The sequence below is a fragment of the Metarhizium album genome (genome assembly GCF_000804445.1).
Source record: "Metarhizium album ARSEF 1941 chromosome Unknown scaffold_8, whole genome shotgun sequence".
Lineage (NCBI taxonomy): Eukaryota > Fungi > Ascomycota > Sordariomycetes > Hypocreales > Clavicipitaceae > Metarhizium > Metarhizium album.
Window position 1 is genome coordinate 824,011 of NW_024467582.1, and position 16,673 is coordinate 840,683.

General features: G+C 56.3%; 7 protein-coding genes across 7 annotated transcripts; 3 read left to right on the forward strand and 4 right to left on the reverse strand.

Annotated features, from left to right (window-relative positions):
• Positions 1-1,959: 1,959 nt before the first annotated feature.
• Positions 1,960-4,135, reverse strand: MAM_04035 (Regulator of nonsense-mediated decay, UPF3; the record flags this gene model as incomplete). Its single annotated transcript, XM_040822834.1, has 3 exons — positions 1,960-3,544; positions 3,604-3,797; positions 3,875-4,135. The coding sequence occupies 3 exons, from the start codon at positions 4,133-4,135 to the stop codon at positions 1,960-1,962; spliced, it is 2,040 nt and encodes a 679-aa protein (XP_040679340.1).
• Positions 4,136-4,968: 833 nt separating this feature from the next.
• Positions 4,969-6,352, forward strand: MAM_04036 (Serine/threonine-specific protein phosphatase/bis(5-nucleosyl)-tetraphosphatase; the record flags this gene model as incomplete). The annotated part of the gene is made up of 4 exons (XM_040822835.1): positions 4,969-5,119; positions 5,180-5,606; positions 5,665-6,094; positions 6,161-6,352. 4 exons carry the CDS (start codon positions 4,969-4,971, stop codon positions 6,350-6,352), a joined length of 1,200 nt encoding a protein of 399 aa, XP_040679341.1.
• A 460-nt stretch (positions 6,353-6,812) lies between these two features.
• MAM_04037 (tRNA wybutosine-synthesizing protein) lies at positions 6,813-7,997 on the forward strand (the record flags this gene model as incomplete). Its single annotated transcript, XM_040822836.1, has 1 exon — positions 6,813-7,997. The coding sequence occupies one exon, from the start codon at positions 6,813-6,815 to the stop codon at positions 7,995-7,997; it is 1,185 nt and encodes a 394-aa protein (XP_040679342.1).
• Positions 7,998-8,231: 234 nt separating this feature from the next.
• Positions 8,232-8,934, reverse strand: MAM_04038 (EF-hand-like domain protein; the record flags this gene model as incomplete). The annotated part of the gene is made up of 2 exons (XM_040822837.1): positions 8,232-8,713; positions 8,817-8,934. 2 exons carry the CDS (start codon positions 8,932-8,934, stop codon positions 8,232-8,234), a joined length of 600 nt encoding a protein of 199 aa, XP_040679343.1.
• A 549-nt stretch (positions 8,935-9,483) lies between these two features.
• Positions 9,484-10,685, forward strand: MAM_04039 (Origin recognition complex subunit 6 (ORC6); the record flags this gene model as incomplete). Its single annotated transcript, XM_040822838.1, has 2 exons — positions 9,484-9,665; positions 9,725-10,685. The coding sequence occupies 2 exons, from the start codon at positions 9,484-9,486 to the stop codon at positions 10,683-10,685; spliced, it is 1,143 nt and encodes a 380-aa protein (XP_040679344.1).
• Positions 10,686-10,804: 119 nt separating this feature from the next.
• Positions 10,805-12,092, reverse strand: MAM_04040 (Intradiol ring-cleavage dioxygenase, core; the record flags this gene model as incomplete). The annotated part of the gene is made up of 2 exons (XM_040822839.1): positions 10,805-11,793; positions 11,855-12,092. The coding sequence occupies 2 exons, from the start codon at positions 12,090-12,092 to the stop codon at positions 10,805-10,807; spliced, it is 1,227 nt and encodes a 408-aa protein (XP_040679345.1).
• A 929-nt stretch (positions 12,093-13,021) lies between these two features.
• MAM_04041 (3-oxoacyl-acyl carrier protein reductase) lies at positions 13,022-14,217 on the reverse strand (the record flags this gene model as incomplete). Its single annotated transcript, XM_040822840.1, has 3 exons — positions 13,022-13,469; positions 13,639-13,969; positions 14,079-14,217. The coding sequence occupies 3 exons, from the start codon at positions 14,215-14,217 to the stop codon at positions 13,022-13,024; spliced, it is 918 nt and encodes a 305-aa protein (XP_040679346.1).
• Between the last annotated feature and the right edge of the window lie 2,456 nt (positions 14,218-16,673).

Here is a 16,673-nt window from a genome sequence, read left to right on the forward strand (position 1 = left end):
GTCTTTTTTTTTTTTTTTTTTATGGGGTTTGACAGCGCGGGTGGAGACGTGCCGGTACTTGCGTGCCAGGGCCACTCGGCTCTTGCGCTCAAGTACCTACGCAACTCCCCGCCGCCGTCTCCGTCTGCCTTGCCCCAGGAGCTGCACTTGGGATTCCAGCGCCGTCGAGGCGTCCAATTCAGCCTCGCACGTGTCGTTTGGTCCCCGACGGAACGTTTTCTTTTTCCTCTTTCCTTTCCTTGATGACTTCATGCTGTATCTTAGATGTCATAATGTCCTGGGCCTCGGACAGGAAAATATACGTTATCTCAACTCTCAACACCAACAACATCTGGGCAGTGTGTGACCGAGCGTCGGCCTGGTCGACGCGGCTCGACACCTGCAGCTGCCTGTCCCGCAGTACGTACAATGCAGCGAGGTTGACAGCGATTGCGCATTGCCGATGTCTCAGACGCAGACGCGGGTGGGGCAGCCCGCCTCAGTGCCTAAGCTGGGTACTTCAACTTACTTAAGGTAAGTACAGAGTCCTTGGGCGAATACGGAGCGGCACATATATATGTACGCACATAGTACGTTCACGGTTCCACCCACGTTGCACAACCTCGACCTGCCACCTCACCTCACCTGGCAACCACCACCGTGGACATCGTCACCATTACCACTCCCCATCGCAGCGCCGTGAAGCAAAGGACGTGGACGTGGCGGACGTGGCGGACGTGGCGGACGTGGCGGACACGCCCTCTGCCGCGCTGTCGACCGACCGTCGGGGTGCCAGACGCCCACGCCCGCCCACGCCCGCGACGACAGGCCCTCGCCTCCGGCGGCTCTCGCGCACGGCCCGCGCCGTCATCGGCAGCGCGCGGACCTGCCTCGCCTGCCCTGGCCTTGGCGCAAAGCAGCCATGCATGGGCACCGACTGCCCGGCGCGGCGACCGCCTCTCGCACCGCCCAGACGAGACGGGATGACGTCGCCGCCCGGGGAGAGCTTCGGCTTCGGGGGGTCCCACGCGCTGGGGAACGAAGTAATAAGCAGCTCCGGCCGAGCACAGCACCAAAAAGTGAGCAAGAGGCACTTCCGCGCCCGTCGTGCGCGTCTCTTGCCCGCGTGCCACGTTGGCGCCATGGGCCGAGTCCGTGCCGTGTCGACCAGCGTGGGCTGCGGACTGGCCGTGCTACTCTTGTACGCGGCGCGCCGTAGCATCTCCCGCATTGTTGCTCGTGTGCGCGCGCCTACGGGACGTCCAGGACTCGTGGCCACCACTAAGTGCAGCTAGATGCGTGGTGCGTGGTGCTGGGCGCGCCTGTTTCGTCGGCCGCGCCGCCGCCGCACACCTCGGGCCTGTCCGTACGTGGCGTCGGCGCGTGTGGGCGCGGCGAGGTAGAGAACGCCCATCTTGTTCCCGGATCCGTACAGTCGCCGGCTGTTCAGGGGGCAGAGACGGCGGCCGCTGCCACAAGCTCGCACAGAGCATACATACATGCATGCACGCGCTTGCCAGACTTCATGTTCACCGTCGCTGTGCGCACTACTTTGGCTGCCAACCACCTCTTGCAGAGCACGGCAAGTCACTCAAACACACTGCGGCTAGTCATTCCTATGGGTCTATGGAAACCCCTCGTGGACAAGGTCCGGCGAAGCGAACCTTGCGCCCCCCTTCTTACAAAGTGCCACTCGGTAACGAGCAATTCTCATACATCTGATCTCATCCCTACTACCGACGTGCTCAGGCATTACGACCCGAGCGTCAGCTTGGGGTGGATGCGCTGTCCCACCCGCCTCCGACTACCAACTGTCGTCAGATGTTGTACTTGTGCGGCGTGCCTGGTTCCTCTGTACCATGGACTGCCGCGGTTTGGATTCTTGGCGAGCTACTGTGATGCCGCGCGCGGCCGACCCCTTGAGGGATGCTGTGTTGAATCAAATGATCGCTGTATGCCCTTGTCGTAGCATTCTTGTCCTCAACCCCCGGTGCTTGCGGGGGTGGGACCTGCAGCTGCCTGGCCATTTGTTGTGTCGGCGGCAGTTTTGCCGCCGCCGCCGCGTCCTCGTCGACCTCGACCGCCAGATGACTTCTCCCTCTCCCTCTCTCCATTTGGTGCCTGGCCATCCTTTGCTGGAGAGCTCGGCGTCGCGGCAGCGGCAGCAAGCTTCTTATCCTTCCGCTCGAGCACCTGTACGCTGGCCTGGCCGACCTGAACAGGGCTGGCAGCCACAGCCCTGACCAGAGCGTCGTGCTCGGAAAAGTCCACATAGGCAAAGCCCTTGCGCTTGTCAACCTCGACAAGCGTAATGGCTCCGAATGCGCCCAGAGCTTCTCGAAGTGTTGCATCGTTCACTCCCTGGGCAGCATTGGCATGCTTGACGAAGGCGCGGGTTGCATTTGCCGAGACTGGAGACGACTTCTTTTGCGAGGCTGCCTTGCCGTCGGCTTTTTCTTTGGCCGTCTGTTTGCCGTTACCATTCGTCGTCGCTGGCCCAGAGGCCTGGGCCCGGGACTCGGCAGGCCTCTCGCTGTTTTCGGCGTCCTTCCTCTTCTTCAAGATAACGGGAGGGTTGGTCGCCGCTGGTCGTGAACCAGAGGCCTCGTTAGCTGCTGATTTACTCTTCTCGGCACCACCCTTGCCGCCACGATTTCTCCGTCCAGGCTGGGGCTTTGAGGCGACTGGGCTGTCGGGACCAGTTTTCGTCGCCAGGATTGTGGCCTTGGCGGGACCTGATGCCAATGCTGTAGCACTGGCAGTATTAGTGACGTCTGAGGCTGCACCGTCGTCGTCCTTGACTGAAGAGCTTGCTGCTTTGGTATCGGCCTTGGCAGCATCGTGGCGTGCTCTTCTATGTGCGCTGCCAGGGCTGAGGCCAAGATCGCGCTGCAAAATCCTAGCAGCGGCAGCAATTCCAGCACGTCGGCTTTTAGGCGCATCAGTGGCTGCTGCAGCTGTAGTAGTAGAAGCATTTGAGGTTGCAGTTTGACTCGCCGCCTTCTTCGCCCCTTCTGCTGCCTGCTCGGCGGCTGCCTTCTTAGTAAGGATCTTGACGGTCTCCTTGGGCGTCTTGTCGTGCTTCTCCGTCCTTGACTCCTTGCCCTTCTTCCTACCCGAAGTGTCATCGTCCTTGGCACCACCTTTTCCCTTTCCAGGCTTGGAGTTCTTGCCGGATCCGTCCTTGCCCTTGCTGGCCTTCCTTTCTTTCAAAAACTCGACTAGAGGGGTGGTGACTTTGATGTCGACCTTGGCAGAGTCTTCGGCATCCTCGACGTCGATGCTCTCTCTCAGTGGTGCGGGGTTGGCCAGGCCTTCAAGGAAAGCCATGAATTCAGGGTCTTGATCAATGGTGCCTTGTCGGGCATCCGTGCGCTTCTTCAAGCCTGGGACCTTTTTGTAAATTGAAAACTCCAATACGGGCGGGCCGACCAATGACGGATTGGTGAATGTTGATTTTGCATCCTCCCATGTCGCGTTCCGTACAATCTCGCTGAGGGGCATGATGTCATCCTTGCGCATCAAATGAAGGTACGCCCGACCAGGACGAGAAGGTTTCGAGGGGCTTCGTTGCGAGGGTTAATATGACGGAGTTTCGGATCTAGACCTTTGGGTTTGACATACTCGGTGGAAATTTTCCCAGCAACGTAGGAGAACCAATCGACTTTGCCCCTGGAGACCTCCCACTCTGGTCCGACAATAGAAATAAATTCCTGCTTGGTCATACCTGGCGGCAAACGCCGAACCACCACTTTTTCTCCTTCATTTTGAGGCTTGGATCGTGCGGCTTTTGGTGGCCCCTCCCCATCATTCGCACTCTGGGATTGATTAGAATTTATTTCGGACTTTACGGGGGGGTAACCTGTCCGGTGTCTCTCAAAGTGAAAAGGCTTACTTTGGATGCCCCTCCTCGTCTGTCAGTATGTCCCCTGCCCTTGGCGGGTTTTGAGATGTGACCAGCGGCGTCATTGTCCTTGACCTGCTCAACTTGAATGTCAGACGCCGGGATCTGATGCGTGGCGAAAGACTGGTCGCCACAGACCTGTGATGCCTTCACTCGCTGTCTCATCCTGATCTGGTCAGACGGCCGGCCGGTTGCGCCGCCGGATTGTCCGTTGGCCCTCCGCGAAAGGACTTGCGGTAGCTGTGTGGACATCGCGCATTCTGGGTGCTGAGAGATCTACGTTGACAGTCGGCAAAAGATATCTTCCGGAAGAGGAAATATCCAAAGCCGGCGAGCTCAGTCAGACGCAAGTGACGTTGAAAAGGGCCTTGAGGTGACAGCCCTCGGAGGACCCACAGATTGGTGGAGCTGGTGCTGCTCAGTATCAAAGAGGCAGATCACGTGGACGGCTATATTTGGCTCGGCAGGTACCTGTGTACGATGGATGCTGCTGGATCTAGGTACCTACCTAGGTGCTCAGGAAGCCATCCAAGTACAGAAGACAAGAAGATTTGATAGCAGGGGACCGCAAATACCTAAGTAGGCGGAGAGAAAACTGCAGATCATGGATGTGGCAGTATCGGCCGCGTCCAAATGTAATGTAGAGACTTCAATGTGGTCTTGCGAGCTCGGCCTGCCAGGGGACACCTGGAGGGAGGTTGCCATGGCCGGCTGCTCAGATAAGTACTTAAGTAAGCAAGGCAGGTGTGCTTACTGGCTGGCTTGGGCTGACTGTGGCTGACGTCCGTCTGGCTGTGCGCCGCCTTGCAGTTACCTGTGCCTCGAGCGCAGCTCCTACTTAAGTACCGATGACTTCAGGTTGGCATGGAGCACTTGAGCCCGAAGAAGATCCGGTCATCACCTCCCAGCTCCAGTCCCGATTATCGCTTCACACTTGCTCGACCCCAAAGTGCGGACGGTTCATCCATCTGGCCCATCCTCCCCACAGGATTACCACTCTCCGTTACTACTGTGGCGGGCCGTGATAATCCTCCCTTCGGCCTTCCTCTCGACGAGGCCTGCCCGCATCCGAGACCTCACAAGTGATGGCGACAAGCGTCCCTCGACCCGGCCCCGCCAACTTGGGTCCAAATGCCGGCCTGGACGAATGGCTCGAAGAGGCCAAACAATGCCACTACCTGCCCGAGAGGGTCATGAAGGAGTTGTGCGAGAAAGTCAAGGAGATTCTCATGGAGGGTAGGCAATGGTTTCGTGGTTGACCCAAGGCGGGGAGCCGCGCTGACTGAATGAGCATAGAGTCCAACATTCAGCCCGTTTGCACACCCGTCACAGTTTGCGGAGATATCCACGGCCAGTTTTATGATCTGCTCGAGTTGTTCCGAGTGTCTGGGGGCATGCCTGGGGAGACTAGTGCCCAGGCCCCCAAAACTGCCACCACTGTCATCACCTCCGACGATATCGAGCCGCCGAGCGAAATCACAAACCCGAAGCTCAGGAAGAAGCTACGATCTCCCGTGGGTGATGCTGGTGCGGCCGGTGCCGGTGCCGAGAGCGAAGATGGCGCCGACGCTGTCGCCTGTTCTCGTCCGGGCTCCGCGCTGTCAGGCGCGAATGTCGCCTCCGCTCAGAGCGCCGAGACGCGCTTCATCTTCCTGGGAGACTTTGTCGATAGAGGGTACTTCAGTTTGGAGACATTTACGTTGCTAATGTGCTTGAAGGCCAAGTAGGTCCCACCTGCTCCAAGCCACGGATCGAGTTTATAGCTGACGGCTTTGGAATAGATATCCCGATCGAATTGTTCTTGTCCGAGGTAACCACGAATCTCGGCAAATCACGCAAGTCTACGGTTTTTTTGAGGAGTGCCAGCAAAAGTATGGCAATGCCTCCGTATGGAAAGCCTGCTGCCACGTCTTCGACTTTCTTGTCCTCGCGGCCATTGTCGACGGCGAAGTTTTGTGTGTGCACGGCGGGTTGAGTCCGGAAATTAGAACGATAGATCAAATCCGCGTTGTTGCTCGTGCTCAAGAGATTCCTCACGAAGGAGCATTTTGCGACCTGGTCTGGTCAGATCCTGAAGAGGTCGAGACATGGGCTATCAGCCCACGCGGTGCGGGCTGGCTCTTTGGTGACAAGGTCGCTACCGAATTCAATCATGTGAATGGGTTGAAATTAATTGCGCGGGCTCATCAGCTTGTCAACGAAGGCTACAAGGTACGACGCATTCGAGCAGAGGGAGAAGGCCACCTGCTGCGGGTTGATGCTAACTATATGTGGCAGTATCATTTCGCCGAAAGCTCCGTGGTGACTGTTTGGTCTGCACCGAACTACTGCTACCGCTGTGGCAATGTTGCCTCGATCATGACTGTAGATAAGGATTTGAACCCCAGATTCAGCATATTCTCGGCCGTGCCGGATGATCAGAGGCACGTCCCTGCGAGCAGGAGAGGGCCGAGTGACTATTTCTTGTGATGTGCCACGTTGAAGAATTGATTCGAGATTAAGAAAGAAATGAAGGAACGGGCGGGACAAGGCTTTTAGATGTAAACTAGCATACGGTTGAGATATCCATGACTTGTGGTATGAATGATAACGGCATGTATGGTTATTGGCTACTTAAACATTGGCCACCCAAGCATTGTTGGCCAAGTAGGTCCAATGGGTCGTTTGACGCGAACAGTTGGACGCCTCCGCGACTGACTTTGCGCGGATTGCCATTGTGGGCCGTCCCGTCCCCAGCCAACTTGTTGGACTTGCAATTTTTGTCACGACGTCAGGACACGCATGCACGGCAAGCACTTTTAAGACGAAGCAAGCTCCAAGCTGCGAGCATCAATAACAAGCGACCAGCCACCGTCATTGACTCCTCGACCTCGCCTTGTTATTCAATGCAGTCCGACATGGTTACGCAGTACAAATAGCTGAACGCAGAATGCCCAGGCGTCAGCCTCAGCCAGATCCAATCCAAACCGCCATCTCAACATGGCTCACTCCCCTCGGCCCCCCAACAGACAATGAGCCCACGGCCTGGAGGAAGTGTCTGTGCGATAATGCGCCCAAGAGGTTCACGATATACGAGCCCATGGCGCTCTTACCCGCCGGCAGCTTCGCCAATGCCCCGTGGACCGCCGAGCTCCAACGACGGAATGCCGCGACCACCAACTTACTCTGGGAGCTGATTCTGGGAGAACTCTCCAAGACTGGTCAATCCGCCCTGCGATTGACGCACCTGGCGGCCAACGAGGGCATTCCGCTGCAGAGCCGGGACGGGACGGGGGAAAACACACTACGCAGTCCGAGTGGCCTGCGAATTCTGTATGGTGACTTTGGCGCCGGTGCCCCAAGCAGGATTCCTCCTTCCGAGGAGGACTTTGGGAAGGCATTCTGGGTATCTGCCAAACAAAACGGGATATCCCAGACGTGGGCTCCCCGTTGGACAATGTTCAGCAGAGGCAACGTCAAGGAAAAGGCCCGCCTGCTCCAGTTCCCCGCGGCTTCTGGCAGGAGACGCGACGGCGACCAGTCACAAGATGCGTGGGCGGTGGATCTCTACGCCGGCATCGGATACTTTGCATTCTGTTACGCCAGACTGGGGTTCAGAGTGCTCTGTTGGGAACTCAACCCGTGGAGCGTGGAGGCTCTTCGCCGTGGAGCACGTCTGAATAATTGGAGTGTCGAGGTCGTCGAGGGGGACAGGCTGAAGAAACCAGTGGCTGAGATCGTGAAGAGTACTGCCGCGATTGTGGTGTTTGCCGAGAGCAACGAGAATGCGCGCTGGAGGGCGGAGGGCATGAAGAGGGAGGGGAGATGGCTGCGGGACGTACGGCATGTCAACTGCGGGTTGTTGCCTACGAGTAGGATGACGTGGGATGTCTCGCTGTTCCTGACGAGGAGCACGACCATGGGTGGGCGGGCGGCGTGGCTGCATCTTCACGAGAATGTGGGCGATGCTGAGATTGACGCGAGGAAGCAGGAGATACAGACACTGTTGGGGGAGAACCAGGATGAAAAGAGGTTGACGAGAGCGATTACGGTGGAGAGGGTGGAAAAGGTCAAGTCGTACGCACCTGGTGTATGGCATTGCGTGTTTGATGTGCATATTGCTGTCAAGTCTTGATGAGACACGTTGGTACACCTGTCCCCTTCCAATATCCATTATCCATGCGCTACCTGTATATTTGTTCCCGCCTGGCTCGTCTGTCGTTGTACGTCTTGCGCAAATTCAGTCAATATATATATATATATATATATATATATAATAAAATAAAAAATAAAAAAAAGTCCTCAAGTCCAACCAGAGGTGTCACTTGACACAGAGACCTTCGGCCACTTCTCTTCTCCTCCCCAGAGTTTATTGTCTCCGAAATTTGATAGGGATGTTCGCTTCAATGATGGACTTGGTGTCCATCGTCTCTTGTGCTTCCTGCGCTCTCTCCAATTCTTCGTGGTACTTGAAATGCTCAATGTCCTCGGGGTGCGTCAGATCCTCCAATTTTGTGTTTTCATCGTGGTACTTTTCCCAGTGGTGGATCTCGTACTCGTATTCGTCGTCGCCATGGTGGCCTGGCCCGGTGCCCATGTCAGGGAGCGTCTCGCCGCGGTCGATAAACTCCCTGAACTCCGTGCCCGAGACCACCCCGTCGTGATCCTGGTCGAGAATGCCCATGAGATGCTGGAGGACCTCTAGCTTCTTGTCGTGCGACATGTCCTTGTTCGACGGGTCCATTAGGCCGTAGGTCCGCATGATTTCTTCGCCCTGCCAGGCGCCGTCGGAGTTGTAGTCGTGGAGGGCGAAGAAGGCGCCCGTGTCCCAGGAATCAATGTGGTGCTCCTCTGTGGCCATGCGTGTCAGTCATCGAGGTGTCTTTCTTGTTGGACTCGCTGGATGGTCGTCCGGAGTGTCGAGCCGGGGGCGGCTGGTGAGCGTGAGACATACCTGCCATGTGCCTCTCCATCCAGGTGGCATCGTGGCTGACAATGGGCTTCTGGCCGTGGTTGCCGTGGGCGGTGGCCAAGCTCGAGAGGGCAATTGCTGATATCAAGGTAGCGTGCATGGTTTCGGCCCCGTGACGGGTGTGCAATCGGGCTCAGGGGGAACTCCAGTTGCCGGTAGCTATGTGCGACGTGCTGGTTGATGTCGTTGCGACGAAAGGGGCCGCCTTCGGCCGGTTTGGCTGGTGTAGCGGCGGTTCATGTCCAATTGACTTGAGAAACACGCGTCAAATGCGCGGCTCAACCCGTTCGACTCTGGCGGTGGCAACCGCCGGGCCGGGGATGGGCGCCACCTGCAGCCAATCAGTGCTTCGAATGCCCCAGATCGGGCTCCGTGCTTCGAGTGTGGAGGTCCGTTATCGATAATTGTCACACTCGCGGAGACTGTAGGTGTCTACTCCGTAATCCGTCCGTACTCCGTGACCTGACCTCGACATCCTCTCCAAGCGTATCGCAAGGCGTCCCAGTGATGTGACACCAACACCACTGGCTCTCGCAGCTGCAAGAACAAGTCCAAACCATCGGTCGTCATCATCTCTGGCTCAGCGAAGCCATTTGGCCGCGCATCTCGATCCCAACATTCCCCACCCGAAGCAACTTGCTCAGCCAACATGAGCAGACAAATCGAGCAGGCATTGTTATCGTTGATGCCGACATATGGCTCAGATCTTCCACCCTCCCTTGTGGAGCTGGCTGCGTCACTACTGGCTCAATCTCGACACCGGGCAAGCACACTCAAGGCAGAGGAAGAGATAGCTCGACAATATGCATGCTCCAACATAGCTTGCGACCGGTCAGTGTGTCGTGTTACCATGTCAACCACCACCATACACTTTGCTGACGCTCTTGTAGACTCAAGATGATTCTTGATTTACCACCCATCGAGCCCCGACCTCCGATCCCCCCACGCATCTACAAACGGCTGTATACCCATTTGGACAACATCTTACCGAATCCCACAACTACCCCAAGGTCAGCCCGAAAGCGAACTCCAAGCTCCAAGCAACGCGACCACGACACGCCATCAAAGTCACAGACCCGCCGAATACCATCGAGGGCAACTCCAACGAAGGAGGCAGCCCTGGCCCAGTTCCGGGCGTCATCAAAGAATGCCAGTGCCCCCGCCAAAGGAAACGATCTCGACGCACAAGGCTCGAGTGGCTACACACACCCTTGGATCCAACCAGTTATCCGATTCATGTGCGCCGAGTCAGATCTCAAACGGCTTGCGCCTACGGTTCTCGCCGGCATGGAGCATATCCTCACACAGGAGGGCCGACCGACACAAGACCAGTGGGTCATTCATCATGTAACCGACCTTGTTGCCGCCGTGTATTTCTTCGTCCTTATGCGTGTTCGATCGGTTGCATCTGGCGCCATTATTGATCGCGAGGGATATGTGCCCCTTCGAAAAGAGATTCTTGCTCTCGTAGCCAAAGCCAACCAAGAAGTTACCGTACCGAACGTAGATGAATCCGCTGCCTGGGAAGGCTGGAACGACCTCAAGGCTAGAGACTTTGACGCCGCAGTGGCCAAGGTCAACGAGAATGATTGGTTATCTGGCGACTGGTATGAAGGGATTGTTGATGTCATGAGCTGCACCACAAGAGCGGATGCAGACGTGTCAGACAATGGTGCCGAGAACTCGGAAGCTTTCCTGCCGACCCGACGTGCGGATACAATGCTCCAGGAACGATATGACTTGCTGAGCGAGGCTAAGAAATCGGACTACGTTGCGTGGCGTGGTACTATGCTCGACAAGATTGCACACGCAACACCCGCCGAAGTCGTCATGGAAATTGATTCTCTATAGCATTGATTCCCTATTTTTTAAAAAACAAAAACAAAAGACAAACAGTTCCAAGCAGTTGTTTTCTCTGTACTCTATTCTATCCGGTATGTCGGCGATTTATAACGCTTGTTTTTTTTCACTTAGGTACTCTTTGCCTTGGACGACCCCTTCTCCTCCTTCTCAGGTCTGCCATTCTTCTCCTTGGGCCTGCCATTCTCCTCCTTGGGTCTGCCATTCTCCTCCTTGGGCCTGCCATTGTTCTCCTTGGGCCTGCCATTCTCCTCCTTGGGCCTGCCATTCTCCTCTGGCCGGCCGTTCTTGTCCTTATGCCTGCCACCCTCGTCAGTGCCACCTCCGGGGTGCCACTTTGAGGCCACTTCCACTTTGTTGTTGTAGTTGGCAGTAGTGTCAATTCCAATCGTCTGCCAAAGCAAAAGGCCGTCCTGAACCTCACTGCCGAGGTAAACATACTTCATGATTGAATCATAGTCCTCGGCTGCTTCGTCACCAGTATAGCTATCCTGGCGGTTGTCTGTGACGGGTTGCTGATTCCGCATATACGGCTCGGTTTTCTCGACTTCGGTAATGAGGGCCTGGTCGAAGTATATCTGTCCAATGTGCGAAGAGGTACCATGTTCAAAGGTCCCGTTTGGCAGCATGGTAGCGCTGTCAGTGGACATGACATGGAAGTGGTTGGTTCGGCCGACGTAGTGGCCCGGGAAGATTGTGCTGAACTGCACCACGCCGTCATCATCTGTCTGCTGAATCCCGCGGCCGAAGTTGGTCTTCAAACCGCCTTGGAGTTCTGCCGTCACGCCGGAATAGACGCCAGTGGCGTTGGCGTGCCACAGGTCGACGACGAGGCCGGGAACTGCCTCGCACGTGTTGACGTCGATGAACTGGATATCCACGTGTGAAGCAACGCCCGTCTCTCCGTCCGTGATATTCGTCCGCAAATATTCGCCTTCGACATAGTACGGACCAATGATGGTTTCTGGGACCAGAACACAACTCGCGTTGGAGCCGAACAGACCGCCCAGAGGGTCGTTGAGGTCATGGCCCGCGGAAGTGTGGTTGTGCGAAACAGCAAGGTACTGTTCGAGCTCCTTGGGACCTCGACGAGCGGCGTCTTGAAACAGTCTTTGTCAACACGGTTACGCAAGAGACAGACGTCGAGGATGGCATCTTACGAGACTGGAGTCCTCTCTTTACACGCAGCTCATCGGCCCAAGCGGCACGACGAGCTACAGCTCGTTCATTGAGCGCCCTGGCGGCGGGGGAATCGGCACAGTCTGCGAGGCTTCGTTTGGCATGTGCTGCGATGCGACGAAGGGTTGCGGCTTGTGCGCTGCGCTCTTCTTCGGTTTCTGGGTGGCCGTACACGACGGCTGAGAAGGCCAAAGCCGCTGCGAGGGAGGGCAGTATCATGTTTGCTTTCAAGATGGAACGCAAACTGCCGTTGTCGATGGCGTACTATTTCGGACTAGTACTGGAACTGGACAGATGAGCCTGGTGTGGTCGTTCCTTGTCCTGCTGTTATACTCGCGGACGTGGTCACCAGAAGACGCTTCAAGGCCGAGACATGATTGAATTTGCGTTTGACGATGCCGTATCAGCCACGGGGCGACTGCGACATTGGCAAGGTTCGTCGTGGCATATCATGCGTATTTTACCTTTGGATCGAAACGACACAAGGCACTACTGCCACGCCCTGGACTCTCCTCCTGCGTGTAGGCCATTGTGATGTTCTTCCGGTCTCCCGAGCCAGGCCCATTGTCGGGTGAAGACTGCCTGAGTGGGTTTGCGAGTAAGTTGGCCACGTGAAGTGTCGCGCTGTTCTTCCCTGTCCGTGCGGACGCCTTGACCGGAGACACCGAGTGCGGCAAGAGAAGGAGCTTGGCCTGTGACGTGTGGAATACGTAAAATGGTGGCCGTTCAACTAGTCGGTGTATGAGCATTGCCGGTTTGCGCAGCTACTGTAGACATGACACAGAGGCGATTGATGCTCTTTGCGGGACGGGCTACACAGTTGGCTTTGTGGTTGGTGGTTCGGGGATTCGGGTGTTTTGGCGTTTTGGCGTTTTGGCGTTTGAAATAAAGGATGGCCGCGGTTTCAATTAGCCATTTTGAGCTGAGAAAGTTGCCCCTCGGACAATACTGGCGGGCGTGCGGAGGCGGACTCGTTCCACGTCGGCCGAGGCCCAAGATGGCCTCGGACCTCTTGATTTATTATGCGCACACTACACAGCGCGACGAGCAGCGTAGAATGTTAATTTGGAGGACCGAGTGTTGGGAGCACCTCGCTACAGCCAATCGTTACTACAGCGTATACAGTGCTCCTGGTCCGACCAGCTGGGTTAGCTGAGCTTTCCCGGAACAAAAGGATGTCCAGCACTCAGCCCGCCGCAGACAGCCCACGCCTGGCCATTCACGTAGCTGCTCTCGTCGGTGCCCAAGAACAGGGCCACCCTCGCAATCTCGTCTGCGTGTCCGCCTCTTCTCGTAGGGTTCAGCTGCCCAATCTTCCCTTGGTTGCCTCTTGCCTGGTACACGGGGGCCGTCATGCCCGTCTCGATAAGACCAGGGCAGATGGCGTTCACGCGGACCCCCGTCCCGGAGAGCTGGTAGGCTATAGTCTGGGCAAGAGATACCACAGCCGCCTTGGAGGCCGAGTAGGGAATCGACCCGGCATTGGCACGGATTCCGGCCACGGAAGCCGTCCCGATGATGGAGCCGCCTGACGTGGGCTTGGATGGGGATGTTTTCATCATGGCAGGAGCAGCATGTTTCGCGGCCAAGAAGACACTATGTCCTGGTGTTAGCGCGTGCCACGTGTCCTCGGAATTTAAGGTTCTTGATCTTGAGCACGAAAATGAAGGAGGGGGAAGTCAAAAGAAGTCGTTCCAGCGATTCAGGTGGCCGGAAAGAGGGTGGATGGGGGCGTGGCCATGTTGGCAAGACGAAGCCCGGGTACCTTAGAGTGTTTGTTCTGAGAACCTCCATGAAATCAGAGTCCGAGAACTCGGTGAAGGCGACGTGAAGGCCCGTGATGCCGGCATTCGCAAAGAAGACGTCCAGCCGGCCGTATCGCTGGAGGGCGTCGTCCACCACGGCCTCGACTCTGGCCTCGTCGGCCGCATCAAACCGCCAGGCGTGGACGTGCACCCCCGGATACAGACGCGCGATCTCCTGTTGATGCGCGGCGAGATTGGTGTCGGCAAAGTCGCAAATGTAAACTGCCTTGGCACCGTTTTCTGCGAACTGGTGGGCCGCTGCGCAACCGATGCCCAGGGCCGAATTTGCTCCTTGACCACCGTGGTCGGTGTCATGTTAGCTTTCCGGAGGCATTGGTGCGGCCGCGAGGCGACGTGGTGTGTGTGTGGATGACGCGGGCTGATAGCAGCGGGATCGTACCTGTGATGATGACGACTTTGTCCTGTGCTCGGGGGCCGTTGGATTTGCCGGCAACTTTGGTGATGGGTGGGAGGGTGGTTGACGACGGCTTGAGCTGCTGGCCGATGGCGTTGATTCTGCTTTGAGCTCGGTCTGCCATTTTTACCCCTCCGGTTTCAGGAGGTGTTGGAGTTGCTTTTTTTTTTCTGGGAATCACGGGTATCGTCAAGTATGCCTGCTGGCCACGAAAGTCAAAATCCGTACGCTTGTTTCTTGGTCAATGGTGACAAGTACCAGGGCCACTCGCTCTCTGAGCGGTGATGATTGGTGTGAGAGCACTGAGGTCTCTTTGCTCCTCGGTCCCGCCTGCATAGACGCCGCGCTTGCGGAGGGAGAGGAGCTCCAACAAGGGGAGCGAGATGAGAATGATTTTTTTTTTTTAATGAAAGAGATGGGATTCGGATCAAGGATTTGTAGCCGGGTGATCCGGGGCCGAGGTTCGAGCATGTTAGTTGACCCTTGGCGACCGAGACGCGAACGGCTTCCTGCATGAACCTGCGGGGGAATGATACGCTGATCGCTGGACCCCCTTACGTAATCCCCCCATGTGGACCGTGCGCTTCAAAGTACGTACACATGCCGCAAGGTGCACACGGTACGGTAACTAATCGCTGCTCCCCAAGCTTCGACTGTTCGATTTTTACATGGCCCATGTTATGCAGACCGCGTCGCTGGTGCCGGATATGATGTTCCCCGCCAAGGCTGCATCCAGGCCGTCATTGCAGGCAAAGGCAGTAAAGGTCGCTCCAAGCGCTGCCACTCGTGCGAGGCGGGCAATCATCCTCGACGGCCTTCGAATAGCTTCACCCGCGCCTAAACAGGGGTGTGTGCCGCATAGTGCGCTTCCAGCTGTGTGGAGCCATGCGTCTCTCATTGCAAGTCGTACACAATTCGCTCCCTTGTAGCCTGGATTAGGCTCTGTGAAGATGCGCATCTTCCCTCACATCGCTTTGCTGAAGTGCCCGCTTGTGTGCGATACGAATCCAGACATGCCAACTGGCTCATCCGGCCAGTGAATCCGGCAACTGTAGCCAGCTGCCACCACTGCATTTCAAGGTTGATCAGGAAGGAAGTTCTTGGGAGGCCATCGCGCCTTCCGTTTGTCTCCTTGGACTCCCGATATATCTGGAACCAGGTGGAGGAAATGCGGCTTCAACCCTCGCATACACACCGCAAGCCTTTTTGAACATCAGCTGCCAAGCTGTCTCAACATTGACGCATAAGCATTGTTCTGGATCGCAATCCATGGGCCATGCATTCCCTCGGTCCCCTCGTTCCTTGTGCCCTGTGCGGCTTCACCATTGGCAGCTACAGCATTGAACCTGCACCTGCAGTCTCTTGGGTCAATCAATTCAGAATCTGTAAGCCTTGATGCCGTGCTTCACATGTCATGGACGAGTTGCCCTAATCTCAGTATGGTAGTGTACGGGGACAATACCGATATCAAGATCAGCGGCGTCGGGCTCTATAGGCCTCTTGATTGCAGTGGCTTCAAGGTGCCTCTGCATCCGGAATGTCGCTGGGATGAAAAGGGGGCGCGAGCCTCGAAAAGGGTGCACATCGGCGTGCTCGGTCAGTTCTCCGATCAATCATCTACACGGCTTCCCTTTGCATGAGGCTTGCTGGTCTCTGTTGGGCCAGACCTCTTGCCCTCGACCAGTGTCATTGAACAGTCTTTTCAACCTTTTCAAATCGTTACCCTTCCCACACCAAGATGTTTCTCGGGACCTGCTTCTCAAATCTGGCCTTCATAATGGCAGCTTAATTATCAACAATCGCGACGACTACTATCCTTGGGAGGAACGATTCGGTTATCTCGACCCGGATTCCAAACTTTTTCGCATCGCCAGTCAAGATCCGTACAGCGTTTCCGAGATCAGGCAGCTTCTCATCCAGGGGAAACGGTCTCCGCAGTGGGCTAGAAGAGCTGCTGTTTCGCATCGTCAGCCGACGTCAACCGACTGCTTTGCCCTTCTCCCTGAGACGCTGTGCCTCATCATCGCGTCCTTGCTGCCGACTGCAGATGCTTTGAGGGCTCGTCAAGCATCTCGATGCTTTGTTTCGGCATATTACAGCCACGACTTCTGGCGGTCTAGGTTTTCGGCAACCGGCGAACGCTTTTGGCTCTTCGAGTCCCAGGCATGGGATCGGCGTCTGGACTGGCGTAGTATATATCGTCACACAAACAGAGCACTTTGCGGTCCCGGTCTGCGAAACAGGACAAGAATTTTGGACTTGATTCAGCAGGTCTTGGGAGTTCTGTCATCCACATGGAATGAGACGCCAGATTCATCACGACTGTCCCAGGAAACTTCGTACTGGCTTGTGGCCAGCGCCAACCTGAATGAGAGCTTTCTTGCAGCCGGCCTGACCAGACACTGTCGACAAGTCACAGAGGTACAAGCAAAATTACCCCCTACGCCTTATCAGTTGGCGTTCTCTACTACGCGACTTGGAGGTGTTCAGTATATAGCTGGCATCCGCATCTTGCATCGAGGATCAGGTAGAGGTGTGTGTTTGGGCTTCAGTACGCAAGAAAAAGAGATATATCTGAAC